This window comes from Martes martes, assembly GCF_963455335.1.
Source record: "Martes martes genome assembly, chromosome: 5".
Lineage (NCBI taxonomy): Eukaryota > Metazoa > Chordata > Mammalia > Carnivora > Mustelidae > Martes > Martes martes.
The window spans coordinates 86,228,768-86,246,182 of record NC_137892.1 but is presented as its reverse complement, the minus strand read 5'-3'; the positions used below and the strand labels follow the sequence as shown (position 1 = coordinate 86,246,182).

At 39.4% G+C, this 17,415-nt stretch overlaps 1 protein-coding gene across 4 annotated transcripts in view; it reads right to left on the bottom strand.

The window, feature by feature from the left end:
• Positions 1-983: 983 nt before the first annotated feature.
• Positions 984-17,415, bottom strand: part of NR3C1 (nuclear receptor subfamily 3 group C member 1) — a 115,128-nt gene continuing 98,696 nt past the window's right edge. For 3 of the 4 annotated variants that reach the window (XM_080803679.1, XM_080803678.1, XM_080803680.1), the window contains 4 exons: positions 16,973-17,117; positions 14,152-14,282; positions 5,793-5,950; positions 984-5,185 (listed from right to left, as the gene is read on the bottom strand). In XM_080803679.1, the coding sequence (XP_080659805.1) occupies positions 5,033-5,185; positions 5,793-5,950; positions 14,152-14,282; positions 16,973-17,117 (587 nt within the window). In that variant the 3' untranslated portion in view covers positions 984-5,032. The remainder of the gene's footprint in view (positions 5,186-5,792; positions 5,951-14,151; positions 14,283-16,972; positions 17,118-17,415) is intronic. The other variant, XR_013966828.1, reaches the window with a different exon arrangement.

The following is a 17,415-nucleotide window of genomic DNA, read 5'->3' as shown; positions in this document are numbered from 1 at the left end:
TGAACCAGTTGTTTAAACTCTGAGCCCGTTTTCTTTTTTATAAATGGAGTTAGTATCTTCCTCCACATTTGTTCTCATTTCATGCGTGCTCTGGGTGAGGACTTGCTGGTGTGATGTGCGTGAGGATGTTCTTTAGCTCTGCTACTTGCCGGGGACACTGAGGCAGTGCCGTGTATGCACGCTGCTGCTGGGCGAGGGCCTCTGCAGCGCCAAGCGCTAGGATGGTTTGCTAGACACACTTTTCCAATCACGTGTTCTAACTGAGGGTAGAGATAGTATTTTACTCTATCTACTCTTTCTTCAGTATTTATTACCTAGTGAACCAGGTATGTAGCAAACGCTTGGTATACTGACGATGACTAAGGCAAATCTGGTTTTTAAATCACAATGCCTTTTTTCTTGGTAAAGGAAGTCAGTGGTGGAGAAAAGAGTATTCATAGGAAAGTTTGTCTGTGACATCATCCAGTCCATGGATCTAACCTGAACACAGAGGTACTTTGGGGAAATACTCAAGAGGTTGTGTAGAAGAGCTGGTTTACCACGTGAGCACCTTCTGTCTTTAGGGTTTATACTGTGCCTCTGTGCTGCTGCACGTACTAAGTATGTTCTTCTCTGGGAGAAAGAATTTAAGTTGAGGCAAGAATTTTGGCTAGATAACATCTGTTAACATAAAATGTCACTTTTCATGATAAAGACTGATGGAGTAGGAGGACCTCGGGAGTGGGTTCTTCCTTGCCTTCAAACCCTTTGCAGGAATTGGCACAGGACTATCTGAGGTGTGGACGGGATGGTCGGTGTCTCTGGAGGCAGGGTGAAGCTCACTTGGGATTTCTGCCCCTTTAGCCATTGACATGTCAGTGTCCATTTCAGTGTCTTAGAAGTTGCCTGAAGTGATAACTCTGCCTTCAGTAGAAGAAGGAGAAAAAAAGGTAGGAAAACTGGAACTGCATTGAGTTCCACAAAAGCATGTTGGAGTCACATAATGAAAAAGCAGATTTTTTTTATTATGATGTTTCTCCATATTTGGCATTGCTATAAATGGCTAACTAACATTTACTGCCAATTCAATACAAATGTGTGGTTTGGTATTACCAGAACAGCAAATTTAAATGAAAAATAAAAGTTAAACATTTCCACACAAGATTTTACAGTCTGACATTTCACTGTGTAGGTAAAAAGACATTTTTTTTAAACTACAGATTATTATTCAGCATGAATAAAAAACTACAACTTTTATTTTTAAACAGGAGTCACTGGTTTTAATTTTTACACATTTTTAAAATTACTGTGATAAAAAATAATGAAAAAGCTTCTTAATAATGCCATACACAGTATAATATAGATTTGTCCCCATTATATAGCATTTGTTTAATATACAAAATAGAATATTGACACACTTGAGTCTATATGTAGTTAAGCAAGTTATTTGAGGAGGGTATTTTCATACAGCCTTTCATCAGAAAATAAAATCCTTCTTTCAGGCGTTTTCTAGAGAGAAGCTAATCCTTTCCTGAAAACCTGGTCACTAATCCCTGGTGGACCAGGCTGACTGATCACAGTCTGGAAAATGATGCAACTTCCATTCAAAGTGGTTAAAGTGTCCTCCTTACACTCCTCTTCTCCCATCCAACTCTCAAACCAGGCACGTGAAAACACATTCATTTACAGCTACAGTCTTGAGGGTGACCGGCCAACACTGGAAATCTCACTGAGGGCTGCCGGGGTTTTTGAGTTTTGACAGACCACAGTCTAATCTTACTGTTCATTCCACAGTGATGTCGTTTATGGTATTAAACACAAAACTAAGCTAAGACTAATGGAGAAGAGATGGTTTAGGTGGGTAAAACTGCACATTCCCCCCCCAACCCCGGCTCCGGAGTTCTGAAGCAAGGTCGGCTTTCCTTTGCACGCACACCCAGAGCTCACCTGACACTTTCAAGCTCTTCACACATGAGTCATGTTAGCATTCCTTTTAGGGTGTTCTTTTTTACCCCCCTTCTCCAGAAGGTAGATGCCCTTTCAGGTTCCCCTGCCAGAGTTTTAGACGAGCACTTCTATGGTGTCCCCCAGCAAGGCCTAAAAACACTGAGAAGGACACATTTTTCCACCAGTAATTAAAAATGCTTTTCAGGATTTGCTGTAAGTCACCTTGGCATGTTGCCAAGTCTCCCTGAAGTTGCTACAAACTTAGTTTGGGATGGCAAGATACCACCTACATAGAAAATGAAGCTGCTTTCCAGTAGCACCAGATCTTTTCTCACTTAAATTCCACTCAAACATAGCTAAGATAACCTTCTTCTTTCCCACTTATTTCACAAGGGCACAACTTCTTTTCCATGTAGGATACAGCCTCCTAGTTTTACAAATGTCAGTTGATTTTCTTTTGACCAAGTACCCGTCTCTTTTTTTCACTGAGCTCTATTTTTTTGAGAACTGAAGGTGGGACTAAAATAAGAGTAACATGTGATATGCTTTCTGGTTTTAACCATTTACCATTCCATAAATGAAGAATAATTTACCTTCCAGAAACTCTTTTTGGAACTTAACACTGTCATTGATAATAATATTCAAGCGGTATTTCTTAGGCACCAAAAATTTCACATCCTTCTGGGTTACAAACCATCTTAAAATACTTTGAGATCAATTTAAACCATTACAAAAGGAACATTCCCTTTTAGAGAGCATTCAAAAAGCAAATGATTACATTTTTTATTAAATAATTTCTCCAAATACTGAAAAATAACAAATAACATTCAAAAAAGCATCCAAAGAAAACAAACATGTACTCATTTGTTTGGAAATCAACTCTAGTAGGATAGAAAGGAATTAGTGTATTATTTGGCAACCTATGGGATTTTGCACTATTTACAGACTGCTGGTACCTCTATGCGTCTTATTGCCAAAGTCCTGAAACCCCTGTGTTGACCTCACTGCTGGAGGGGCTCTGTGCTCTGCGGGAAAGTAGCCCTACTATCAGGGAGCTCTGGGAGGGGGCGGGCCAGCAGGCACCACCTCTCTGTTCCCCCCACCCCCAATTGCACACTTGAGCCAGGGGAGACTCCACCCACACATCTGGGTGGACAGACTGGACAGACTCACTGTGGGAATGAGGAGGGCAATCGCCCACCGTGGGAGGCAGAGGATGACTTGCTCTGTGATCTGAATGGGACGGAGCCTTGGCAGCCTTCGTGGCACACAGGGGCCGGTCTCCATGTCCCTCTTCCCCTAGAGCAAACCTGTGGCGTTTCTGAGACCACTGCTGCCTGTATGAATGCTTGCACGCACTATAAATCATATTGGTTATCCATCAACATTTCTTTGACCCCTACAAAAAATATATAACATGTCGTGATAAAACAATCTCATCTAAAAATCATTCTTATTTTACACTATACAAGCTATTTTACAATCATTTTAATAAATTGCATGTAAAGCTGCAGTAGCCCTTCCCTTCCCAGATTAGTGAATACCAATATGATATATATCTGAAACTATAACTAAATATAAAAATATATTAGAAGTTTCATATTTTAATATTAGATTTTCAGTTTTCTATTACACAAATTATTTGGCCACCTTGAATAGAAATCAGATTTCTTGTGGCTTAGTAAATATAAGTTTTGAGTTTACAGAAAGTTGGTAAGGTGCACACAGAAAGGGCTACTACAGCTTCTATTTTGTTTAAAATGATCATTCTCAACAGTGAGGAGGAGTTCACAAGACTTTTGTTAAACTCTATGGCACACGGAGGGGTAAGAGGCATGTGTAGTCATACAAACATGGAAGTCTGACAGTTCGAAATCACAAAAATCAGTAGCTGAGCTTTCCTGCACTGCCAGGAAAGAGAGACCAATTGGTGATGGATGGGAATGTGAAAATGGGTATCTGGCTATGCTTGCTAATTGGAGATTTATTTGAGGGGGGCCAAGTTGAGTGAGAGGAAATACCTGGTCTGATTAAAATCTCTCAGCTGTGTCTCAGCTGGTTATCTGGAATCCTGACTTTTTAAAGAACTTATACAAACTACAACAAAAGGTCCTGAACGATCGTTGGCTGACTTTCTTGCCATCTAGCCATAGCAGAGATAGGGCATTAAGTGCAAACAGGGCCTCTTGGTAGTTTTGTGTTTGGTTGGTTTTTTGTTTTTAAATTAGTCATTTGCAACCATCATTTTACCGAGCAGGTCACTGGACTAGGCGCTCTCCTCCAGTTAGGATGGTTAATTTGCACAACCTAGAGAATTCTCCACTGAAGCAGATATATACAAAATATGAGCTTTTTTGACAAGAATACTGGAGATATGAGTCAATTTTTGTGGTCTTCTGATAGCTAAGTGCCATCAGGTTAGAAGCACCAACCCATTTTCACACAGAAGATTAATGTTTAGAGTTTGTTTAGGAAAGCTATGAACTAGCTGCCCATCTTAAACAGCTGTACAATAACTTGAATACAAAAATTATGTAAGAAAAAATGAGCAAGCGTAGTTCACTGAATATAAAGGAAATTGTTAAAACCAGACAGTAATAGCTATAAAAGGCACAACTTCCCTTTTCTGATATACACTTGTAAACTTTTTTTCAGGTTTCCATGCATAAATCAAAAAATGCTATCCTAAATATACAGGGGAAAATACACCAACAAAAAGTCTAGAAAATTTTGTCCAGCCAACTGTGAAAAGTATGAGCAGAAAGTTTGTCACACAGACTCGGGCACTGGCGGTTTAGGTGCCATCCTTCCCTGACAGTGGAGATCACCCCCCATGACTGCAGCTAATTTCTGGGATCCACCAACTATCTATCACTCTCTACTCTTCCCACTACTTACAAGCGATGGCTCACCTGCTTCTGTTGCCAAGCCTTGGCCCTCTATAAACCACATGTAGTGCGTACTTAAAACAAACAAAAACAAAGACCAGACAAAAACAGAAAGGGAAAAAATGAAACAGCAAAACTGCTACAGGACAAATTGATAGTTTGTACAATAAAAGCTATAAATTCAACTTTCTTTAAGGCAACCTTTCTTGTTAAGGCAGTCACTTTTGATGAAATAGAAGTTTTTTGATATTTCCACTTGAATATTTTGGTATCTGATTGGTGATGATTTCAGCCAACATCTCTGGGAATTCAATACTCATGTTCTTATCCAAAAATGTTTGGAAGCAAAAGTTAAGAAGATTTTCAACTACCTGCAAGAGAAAAAAAAAATATACAAACGATTATTCTTAAAAACTTACTAGTAGAAACATCTTATGCTTTTTGGCTGCTAATTCAGAAAATACATTTGATCTAGAATATACCAATCTTTGCTGGAATCCACCAGATAAAAAAGTTTGGTTAAATAAAATGGACATTCAGGTACCAGGCACATTTTGGATTCTTTAGAATTGTATATAGAATTACACGGCCGTCAGTGCATCACGGTGAACTCTGGTACAACAATAAATGAAGGACATATGCTAATTTAATTGATTAGTCCTATAAAAGCAGGGAATTTGACATCGTTTTTTAGTTAAACAGTGCTATTAAATTCTGTATGGCATCATGATATTTTATGCACAAGACTAGATGAAATGATATTTCATAATTGCCCCTAGGAGAAACATGTGCCAAACTGAGGCTGACAAGGTGAACTCCAACCATCACCAAAATCTGCCAACAGGAAAAAAATCAAAACAAAACTGAAACTATTGATGTATCATTACATATAATCAATTAATCAGATTGTGTGTAATTATAATTAACCCAGCGTTCTAGACAATGTTCCGGACATTGGTATTTAGGTCTGACACTTACATCATGCATGGAGTCCAAGAGTTTTGTCAGTTGGTAAAAGCGCTGCCAGTTCTGGCTGGAGTTCCCTTCCCTCTTCACAATGGCTTTTCCTAGCTCTTTGATGTAGGTCATTCGAATTTCATCAAATAGCTCTTGGCTCTTCAGGCCTTCCTTAGGAACTAAAAGGTTAAGATGCTGTCAAGTATTTTCTCATGGTAACTCTGCCTATGTGCCCGTAGGGCATTTATTATAATACTACACTTTCTGATGTACATTGTATTTACACTCTGAATGCATTCCATGAAAATACAAGCATTTTACAAGATCAGGACAGTATAGGCAAGAGAGATTAGGGGATAATAGAAAACTGGAGGATTTTACCTGGAGTCATGCCTTGCCGGGGAGCATGATTCTGCCTTCCCTGATGTACTTAGAAAGTACCTTATGGATTCTAGATTGTAAATCTAGTATCAAGTCCGTTGTTTTACATTACTCTTCAAAAACTGGTACTAGTGAGAAGGACTATGAACAGAAGATTAATGATGTTGTCTGTGAATCCTGCAAAGACTGACTTTTGTACATGGCCAAATTTTTCAAAGTGTGCTCCTAGAACTCTGGTTCTGTGTTAATGGTTAAGGAAAAAAGGATTTGGTCAAAATGTAAGCAAAGCTAAAGGCTAATACAAAGTTAGGCAGATTACTGGTTTTCAGGATTTGTCAGAGCCCCAATCAGGTACTTTCTAGGGAGGGGAGCATGTTGTCTCCCAAACTTTACTTCCTTGTTGCTGACATCTTAGAAAATGCTGGAATTTAGGAAAAGCACTGGCTTTAGGAGCAAGAAGTTTTAATTTTTACTTCCCTGTGGATTTGAGTATAACCTGCCTGAGCTGTGTCTCCTACTCTTTCTCACTGAATTTTTTTTATATTTGTATATATTGCAAAATGGTCACAATACATCTATAGTTAACACCCATCACTCCATATTAAACATAATTTTTCTTGCAATGAAAATGTTTAAAATTCACTCTCAGCAACTTTCACACATATAATATATAGTACTAATAACTACAATCACCATGCTACATATGACATCCACACGACTTATTTATTTTACGCCTGGAAGTCTGCCCTTTTTAATCCCCTTTCTCCCACCTTCCAATCCACCCTCCCCTGGAGACCACCAGTCTGTTCTCTGTGCAAACAAGCCTGTTTGTTTTTAGAGTCCATGTGTAAGTGAGATTCTACACTTACTTGTACTTGTCTTCCTCTGAACGGCTTACTTCACTTAGCCTAATGCCCTCAAGGTCCATCCGTGTTGTCACGAGTAGCAAGATGGTACTCCTTTCAGTGGTGGAGTAATACTCAATTGACTACGTATAGACACCGTATATACCGTATATATACCATCTTTATCCATTCATCCACAGAGGGTCACTTTGGCTGTTTCCGTGTCTTGGTTATTGTAAACAGTTATGCCATGAATATGAGGCTACATATATTTTTTGAGTTAGTGTTTTTGTTTTCTGTGGGCAAATGCCCAGACATGGAATTATGGGGTCATGCAGTAGTCCTATTTTTAACTTCTTGAGGAACATCCACACTGTTTTCCACAGTGGCTGTACCAGTTTGCATTCCCACCAGGAGTGTGCAGAGTTCCGTCTTCTCCACACCCCTGTTAACCCTTATTTCTTGTCTTTTTGGTAACAGACATTCTAATAGATGGGAGATGAGATGTGGCTTTGATTTGCATTTCCCTGTTAATCACTATTAATGATGAGCACCTTTTCATGTGCCTGTTGACCAGTCAGGATTTGCAAGTATTTTCTCCCATATTGTAGGCTGCCTTTTCACTTTGCTGATCATTTTCTTTGCTATGAGGAAGCTTTATAGTTAGTTGTGGTACAAGGCTTTTTTTTCCCCCTTACTTTTCTGGCCTTTGCTTTTGGTGCTGGATTAAGAAAGTGATCGCCAAGACTGATGTTAGGGAGCTTACTGCCTCTGTTTTCTTCAAGGAGTTTTATAATTTCAGGTCTTACGTTCAAGTCTTTGATTCATTTGGGGTTAATTTTTGTGTATGGTGTAAGGTAATGGTCCACTTTCAGTCTTTTGCATATGGCTGTCCATTTTTCCCGGCACCATTTACTGAAGAGACTGTTCTTTCCCCGTTGTACACTCTTAGCTACTTTGTTGTAAATTAATTGACCATCTATGTCTGGGTTTTTGTCTGTGGTGTCTGATCTTTCCATTGAACTGTATGTGTGTTTTTATGCTGGCACTGTATTGTTTTTAGGACTCCAACTTTGTAATATAGTTTGAAGCCAGGACATGTGATGCCTCTAGCTTTGTTCTTCATTCTCTAGGTTTCTTTGGCTATTCTGGGTTTTATTTATATAGTTCCATACAGAATTTAGAGTTAGTCTTTGAAAAATGTCCTTGGAATATTAAGAGGGACTGCGGTTGAATTTGTAGATTGCTTTTGGAAATACGGACATTTTGACCATATTCTTCCAAGCCATGAATGTGGAATATCTTTCCATTTATTTCTGTCATGTTTAATTTCTCTCATCAGTGTCTTAGAGTTTTCAGTGTATAGGTGTTTCACCTCCTTGGATACAGTTTATTCCTAGATATTTTATCATTTTTGATGCAAATGTAAATGGAGTTATATTCTTAATTTCTCTTTCTGGTAGTTCATTATTAGTGTATAGAACTGCAATAGATTTTTGCACATGATTTTGTATCCTGCATCTTTACTAAATTTGTTTATTCCAATTTTCTTTTTGTGGAGTCTTTAAGAATCTGCTGAGACAGTTTCATTTAGTCCTTTTAGATTTGAATGCCTTGTATTTTTTGTGTAATTGCTCTGGCTAGAACCTTAATACTGTGTTGAATAAAAGTGATGACAGTAGATATCCTAGTCTTACTCCTGATCTTACAGGGAAAGCTTTCAGCTTTTCACCAGAGTATGATGTTAGCTATGGGTTGTCATATATGGCCTGTATTATGCTGAGGTAGGTTCCCTCTATACTCATTTTGTGGAAAGTTTTTATCATAAATAGATGTTGAATTTTATTAGATGCTTTTTCTGCATCTGTTGAGGTGATTATATGGTTTTTCTTTTCATTTTGTTAATGTGGTATATCACTCTCCCTGGATTTTGACTAGGGTTAGGCCAAGAAGCACATATGAAAACGTTCTGATTCTATGAAGCAATACTTGGCACTAGTGAAGATGTCAGTATTACTGTGAAAACAAAGGCTACTTAATCAAGAGTGGCCTACCAGGTTAAAAATGGGTTAATATATTACAGATAACCTAATTAAGTTTTAATATTTAAGACAGTAGCAATGATGTTTTCACTAATTATTTATCGATAATTTTTTTCCTGCTTGTTACCTGAATTTTAAAAATAGTGACAGGAAAAAAAATAAAATAAAAATAGTGACAGGAGAAGCCCTTTTCATTGCTAATGTGTAAAAGAATTTCATCTATCCCAAATTGCCCCTAATTATCCTTGTAGCTCCATGAATTTTTGCTTCATGTGGTTAAGCCATATACTTAGAATTGCTTTCCTGCTAAGTAGAATGCTTTATGTAAAGAGTATCTTTACATAAAGAGCTGGTTGTTTTTTTTCCAATTTAAAGTCTGTGCTGATAATAAATGTAGCTGCCACAGCTTTAAAACAGTGGTCGGCAAACCATGACCAGTGACCTAGTCTCACTAACAGCCTGTGTTTGTAAACTAAGTTCTGTTGGTACATAACTATGCCTATTCTTTTTGTGTTGTTGACAACTATGCTCATTCTGCAAGCAGCAGAGCTGAGCAGCTATGACAGAGTATATATAAAACTGAAAACATTTACCATCTGACACCCTATTGTGCAAGTCTGCCATCACTGGGTTACTGTATGGCCTTTTACTTCAGTCATTCAGTAGCTTCATTTAGATACTTTCATGTCAATAGCATAAAGTTGGGGTTTTTTTTGGAAATACAGTCTTGGATTTTTTTGTGGGTCTTTTTTACTTTGGGGCTTTTATCTCCTCTCTATTTAATGTAATTGCTGACAAATTTCTTTGTACACCATTTGTTACTTTCCTTGACTGTGTATTTGTTTATGTTCTTCCCCTTCATTTCATTTGTTTGGGTTGCTTTTCCTTACCCTGTTTGTCTCAGCTGCCACCCCCCAACTTGGTGGCTTGGTACTTTGTGTACTTTTCCTATCTTTAGCCATCATTAATGAAAATTTTTTAAAAAAAGATTTTATTAGAGAGTGCGTGAGCAGAAGCAGGGGGAGCTGCAGGTGGAAGGAGAAGCAGGCTTCCCGCTGAGCAGGGAGTCTGACGCTGGGCTCAATCCCATCATGACCTCAGTGAGCCCAAGGTAGACACTTAACCAGCTGAGCCACCTAGGTGCCCCAGAAATTTAAACATGCATTCTTATCAAACTACCCTTCTTATGTGTAGGTATTACATATTTCAGTTCTGTTTTGTAGATCCTCCAAGACACTACTTCTGTTGTTTTATACAATAAATATTAAACATATCTATGTATTTACTACACTCTGTTCTTTTTTCTTTCTCAGAGATGGGATTCCTTTCCCTTAGCCTATGCATACCCTTTAATCTTATTTTATTGAGGATCTGTGGTGGCAAACTTTCCTTTAAACTTCATTTAAAAAAAAAAAAAGATGACTGGTTCATTAGGACTAGTCACATGTCAGACTATTGATCTATTTGGGTTAAGAGCTAACCTTTTAAAACTGTTTTCTACTCATTGCACTGGTTCTTTCTTTTGTAATCCTTGCCTCTTTCTTACCTTCTCTGGTTTTTGCTGAGCATTTAGTATGATTCTAGATTCTCTCCTCTCAGTCTATCAATTATTACTTATTTTTAAATCTGTGTTCAGGGCTTGCCCTAGAGTTCCCCATATACAAAGACAACTGATCTACAGCTCCTTTAAATAAGACCGCTCTACCTGATCTGTACTGCAGGTACCTGCCAACAGTATGCACGGGTCCTCTCTCCTGTTGGACATTTCCTTCATCCACGTGTTATAATCGTCTTGTGCACTGTTGCTATAATTACTTCCACAGCTGAGCATCAGATCACGTAAGAAGAAAAATAAACCGTCATCGTTTCCTCCTCTCATGCTCTCCTTTCTGTAGATCCATGTTTCTGAACTGCATCATTTTCATTTCTTCTGAAGAAATTCCTTAAACATTTTTTGCAGGGCAGATCTTCTAGTGCCTAATTCTCTGTTTCTGAGACTCATTATTTCACTCTCACTTTTGAAGGATAATTTTACTGTATACATAATTATAGATTTTTTTTTAACACTAAATATTTCACTCTGCTCCTCTCCTGTGTGCATAGTTGCTGATGCGAATTCTAATGTCATTTTTATCCTCGTCCCACTATGGGTAAGCTGTTTTTTTCCCACTCTGGCTTTTTTCAAGATTTCTTCTTTGTCTTTGGTTTTCTGCAATTTGTACATTTCTTGGAGTTGTTAAAGCTTCCTGGGTCTATGTTTTGGCATCTGTTATTAATTTTGGAAAATTCTCAGCCATTATTCATGTATTTCTTCCATTCCTTTCTTTTACTTCTTACGTCCCCATTACTTGTATGTGACACGTTGTATAATGGCCCTCCCCCCCGCTCCAGCTCTTGAATTCTCCATTCCGTGTTGTTTTTACCCTTCTCTTTGCATTTGAGTTTGCAATTCTGCCACATCCGGTCTACTGATGAACATTCTTCATTTCCATTACAGTATTTCTAGTCTCTAGCATTTTCTTTTGTTTCCACCTCTCTGCTTACATTACCCATGTGTTCTTGCATGTTGTTCACTTTTTCCATTAGAGCCCTTAACATAGTAATCATGGATTTGTTAAACTCCCTATCTGATATTTACAACATCTGTGTCATAGCTGAGCTGGGTCTGATGCTTGTGCGTCTCTTCAGACTGTATTTTGTTGCCTTTTAGCTTGCATACCTTTTTTATTCCCCCCTCAAACCTGGATAGTGTTAGGTCAGAGTGGACATAACAACACTTTTAGTGTGAGCTTTTATGTTACTCTGGCTAGGAGCTGGGCTATATTTCATGTTAGTCATAGAGGTGTTTAACAGAAACTGAAACCTATTTTCCTGTTTTTATTGTTTTTCCCCTGTTGTTTTTGGGTTTCCCTGAGCACTCCTTCTCAAAGGGCTGTGCTCTGCAGCTGTAATCCAGTTACTATCCTGGTGCCCTACTGACAGTGTGGTTAGGTGTTGGGTATCCTATCCTTTCAGGATGACATCTGTGTTGGCATGACCTTCAGGAGAGTTTCTGAATCTCCTCTCCCACCTTATACTCCTGCTTCCCTTACAGGAGACAGGAAGGGAGAGGGGGCTGCATTGATCTTTCTGCCCTTTCCTTCAGATTAGATAAAGCTCTCTTATAGCAGTTTCCCTCGGAGGGCAAAAACAGGGGGCTCTTTCTCTGATCTTCATGGTGAGAACCTCATGTGCCTTCTGCAGGTAAACCCCAAGAAAGTGTGGGAAAACAATGCCCTTGTTTTTCTCAAGCTCGTCCTCCCTCTCCAGCAATTAATTCATCATAATAACCATGAGCGTCCCACCAGTTCCCAGCTCTAGATGCTTCAGTCCCCAATAAACTGATCATGGCTGTGTTTCTCCGTGTTTGCCTGATTCTCAAGATTTTGATGTGATCATTTGCCTGGTGACCTCAATTCTTGAACAGATCCAAGTTACTGATTTTCACTTCAGCTTCTTCTTGTTCAGGATGGGAATGGCTGTGTCCAGGCTGTTTACCTCTCAGGACTGAAGCTGGAAGTCCACCTTCATTTTCTAATATTTTTTCCTTAGGGTTATGAAAAAAAAATCATTCCATTTTCTTTGCTGCTATATGGTTATTAAATTGCTTTTCCTTTGAAGATCTTTTTTTTTTTTTCCAGTCAGTTGGATTTTACTTGTATATTATGTGAAATTCATTGAGCTGCCTGGACAGGGCAGGGGGTTGGTGTCTTTCAACAATTCTGGGAAGTTTTCAGTCGTTCTTTGTCCTCTGTCTTTAAACTTATGAAATATACCTTCCAAATACAGCTAATAACCTCCTGGGATTCTTGCCTGCTGTTAGTCTAGCATTTTTTAGTGGGAGGTTAGGATACCTATTCTAGTATTCTGTCAGACTAGAAGTCTGATTCTATCTTGTGGTATGTATTTTTGTATTTTATTCCTTGTCGATGCCATGCCTTTTTTTAAAGGAAGCAGTGATACATAATAGTTTGGTTTACTTTTTCCTATCCTCTGCAATGATAAAAGTACATATAGTTCTGTGAGTGTGGTATCTATAAAATATAAATCACCTTTTTTTCTTTAAACAAATAATCGTATTTGGCACTGATCTGTACTTGGAGATGATGTTCAGAATTTTAACTGTTTGACTCAAATAACGTCAAGCTCCCTTTAACCAGTGTGCTGCATTAGGTAACCTTAAAGTCTCTCTCTAGCAATGATCTTTCCCTTTAGGTTTTCTGAGAACAAAGGTACTATGAAAGCACTGGTGATGCATCTATCTTGGAAAAGCCGAAATAGATATCCATCCCTTCAAGTTATTTGGCAGCTTTGAAACCAGAGTTACTCATGGAAAGACTTTTTGAAACCTTGCAAATTTATTTGTACATAAAGGAGTATTCAGTCATCAAGTCTGTATATCATAAACACTAACCTGATACATTAAGTTTTATTGGAATAGCCTGTAAGTGTATAACATCAACTGTTCACACATTTTCTTTTACTGGTTGTTGAAAATTCCTTCGTTTTACTAACAAGAGACTTTGTATTTTTCAAAAGCTTTCTAGGTTTACTAAGTAATGCCTCTGCCAGCCACAACTAGCCTCACTCAAGTTTATATACCAGTCCCTTTATCTAAACTTTGAAGATTGTTCGATAAACGCTTGTTGCTGTTTTCTAGATGGAATGAATACCTCTGCCCCCAGTGCGGCAGCAATACTACATCAGCCAGTCCTGTAACAGTCGTTAAGTACACCTTCTGTACGCCCTGTTTTTCTCCCATTATTTCCTAGACTCAGTCCCATTCCTCCTGTAACTAATTTTCGACCTAGTGGTGTTACCGAATCACTCTGGATGAACAGTAGCTCTGGCGGAGCTGACATACCTTTCTGTTTCGCCGCGGCGCCTAGAGGTCTTACTAATCTTGGTATCACTGGCTGTGCCTTTAAAATTCGACATTAATGAAAACTCTGTTATCTGACTAGCAGGAAATAATGGTAGACTGGGTGTGATGTATACAAACACACCTTTGTGTCTACACGTTTCTATTTCATACTTTCAACATACTTAGAAGCAAAGAGGTGTTCTACCAACCTGAAGAGAGAAGCAGTAAGGTCTTCATACAGAGATACTCTTCGTAAGAGACCTGTAGCCTCTGTAACTCGGAGGAAACAAACAGCATGTGTTTACATTGTTCATACATGCAGGGGAGGCTCATTCTCTGCCTGTGAAAGAGAAACACCACCGTTCGAGTTAGTCACCCCTGAAAAGTACACTTGTTTGTTTTATTTTACACAACTATGAACTTCCAAAGGAAAATCTAACTTATGCTATTAATGCTACTTCCCTATAGGTGAGAACTAGAAAAGTAAACTTGTTCCTGGATCTACAGGACCTAAAGAGACTACTCCATAATCTAAGTTTATGATGGAGAAATTAGTTTTCCGTTGTACATGCCATACATCGTTTTACTTACTTAATTTCTGCAGGAATAAATTCTAAACATGTCTTACCAGTTGCTCATTTAAACCAAAGTTTGATGGCAGCATTTGAATCTGGTTGTTATCTGGTCCAGTGTAAGCTATAATGGCCCAGGAAGCTTGTCTGGCTCGATCCCTGCTACTCTGTACCAGGCTTACTAGGAATGTGAGGAGTACGTGCTGTTCCCTCTAATGCATTCTCCATCATGTTATCCTGTTTGAAATCCTCCACTGGCTGCTGCTTGCTCCTGGAACACAATCTCAATTCTGTTTCCTGGCCTACAAGCTTCTGCTTGATCCACTTCTCTCAGCTCGTACCTTTGCTCTGGTTTCTTCTGCCTGCAGGCTCCCACCTTCCCCACGGCTTGTTCTTCTGTACTGTTTGGTTCTCAGGTCCCTAGAGAGTTCTTCTGTGGTCCCCAAATCTAAATTAGCCTGCGCCCCATCCTCCCACACTCCCCCCAGTCACACTATTGTAATCATGGCTCTCCAAAATAATTTCGGTTATTTATTCCATTTCCCCTTTGGAATGTTAGCAGGGGCCTCATCTATTGTGCTCACCATTACAGCGCAAGCTCCTAAAATAGTGTCTGGCACTTGGTAAGGACTCATGTATCACCGAGAGAATACTGTGCTGGAAAAGAAGTATCACCAGCAGAGAAAGAACACCACCTTTAACTCAGGATTCGGTTCAGCCAGGGCAGCTAGCTTGCCTGACAGCAGAACGGTGAGATTTCTGCTGTAGGTAGTTTGTATTGATCCTGCCAGTTAAGTGGCCTTAGCCTGACCTAGTAGCAGTAAAAAGCTGTGTTCTGAATCTAGAATTACCCCAGTACTTGCAGCTTCTTTCACAATGCCTAAGAACGTCTGTAAAACTCTCTGGAGCTAGTATCATCCAATCTCTACTAAAACACCTAAAATAATGTGAGCTTGCCACAGGGTAAGGCAGACCCTTCCATTTAACACTGTTCCAACAGATGGCTTTTCTAGAACTTCTACCCATTGTTTTGGGGCCTAGCACACTCCAAAGAGTATCTCCGCAGGCTGTCCTCCTTGTTCCCAACTGTGCCTTACTCTTTCCTCCAAACATCCCCTGTTTGTTGACTGATATAAATTTCCATACTCTTTGCCATTCTGGACGTTATTAAGGTTGTCACTCCTAATTTTAATAGCGCATCCAGTTCTAAACACAGACTATTCAGAATGGATGGACTCAAATAGGGTGCAATGGGACTATTCTAATAACGGGATTTAAGGTTTCATTGATTCTTTGGACCTCTGGTCAAAAGCACCCTGGTGCTCACAATTAAATCTTCGTTTCTTACTCTGCTCTGACCATGGGTATGTGTGTGAGAGGGTGAGAACTCCTTGGTTTCATTCTCATAAAGGAGGTAAGTTGTAGGCACAGAAAATGATAAGACAGAAAAGTGGTAAGAGCTAGGTATATAAAGCAGAGAGGTCTTATAAGGTGCTGAGTTGAGAGGCTTGATGAACAGATCATCTGAGTGGGAATGCTGCATCCATGAAAGAGAACAGTGAGGGAGAAAAAGAGGCCAGGTTCTGGGAAGCCAGAAACCATGCTGAGTATGCACCCGGTGAGCAGGGTGGAGACAGCAAGGACATCTGTGTGTTGGGGAGGTATGTGATGGGATCAAACTGTATTTTTGGAAGAAAAAAATTGTCAGCATGATGGAGGACACATTGGAGGCAGAAAACTAGTCAGGAAACAACTGCAGTGAGGTCAGGGGAAGGGATGCCTCAAATACTTCACAGATGGAAGCAGAGGCTGAGCAGACACAAGAATAGCTCATTTATAAAACCTGAAAATTTGATTGGTTCTCTCCCAATTAAAAAAACTGTCCAAGTCATAAACACTGAGTAGGGCTTGCCATGCAATGAGGATCCTTTTGTCTCTGTGTCTGTCCCTCCTATCTTGTTAGCCAAGATATCCTCATCTGTAGTTGTTCCTATTCAAGGTGGTATCAACTGACCCCAGAGTTGACCCCAACTGTATTAAAAAGTACCCTCCAGGGGTAGCTGGTGGCTCAGTATGTTAAGCGTCTGACTCTTGATATTGGCTCAGGTCATTATCTCTCATGATCCCACGGTCCTTGGATGGAGTCCTGCGGTGGGCTCTGCGCTAGGCAGGGAGTCTGCTTGAGATGCTCTCTCCCCCTCTTCCTGACCCTCCCCTTGCTCACTAACCTCTAAAATGGGTAAATAAATCTTAAAAAAAAAAATACCCTTCAGTCTGTCCTGGGACAGTACATAATAATGCTTCATGTCCACCTGGCCTGCCATTAAACATTGATAAACGACTCTATTTCAAGCTTGCCCAGTTTCAAGAACCCTGATAGAACTGATTCAGTCCTGAATGATCACAAGAGCAATCCATTAGCTGGTTAAAAACACACAGAAAATGACAAATAACTTACTCATTAATAATCAGATCAGGAGCAAAACACAGCACGTTTCCACTTGATTGTCTATATGATCTCCAGCCAAGGGCAAATGCCATGAGGAACATCCATGAATATTGCAGTAGGGTCATTTGGTCATCCAGGTGTAAGTTCCTGAATCCTGAATTAAGAGAAGTAAAGGGATGAGGAAACACTCTAGTCTCCAAAGAGAATATCAGCTCTCTGGAAACTACCACAGACCAGATAGGGCTTTAGCCTTGTTTGGGGGGAACCCCTGACAGCAAGAGGAAGTGAAGCACCGAGGGGCCTAGGTCTCCTCTGTCATCTGATACGTTCAGATCAAAGCACCCACAAATACTTTTTAATAGCATCTAATGTAATAAAACTTACTGTCACTTTCCCCCTATTTAAGCAAATAGAGTCCTGACTTGGTACATTACTCAGTTAATGAATTCAAA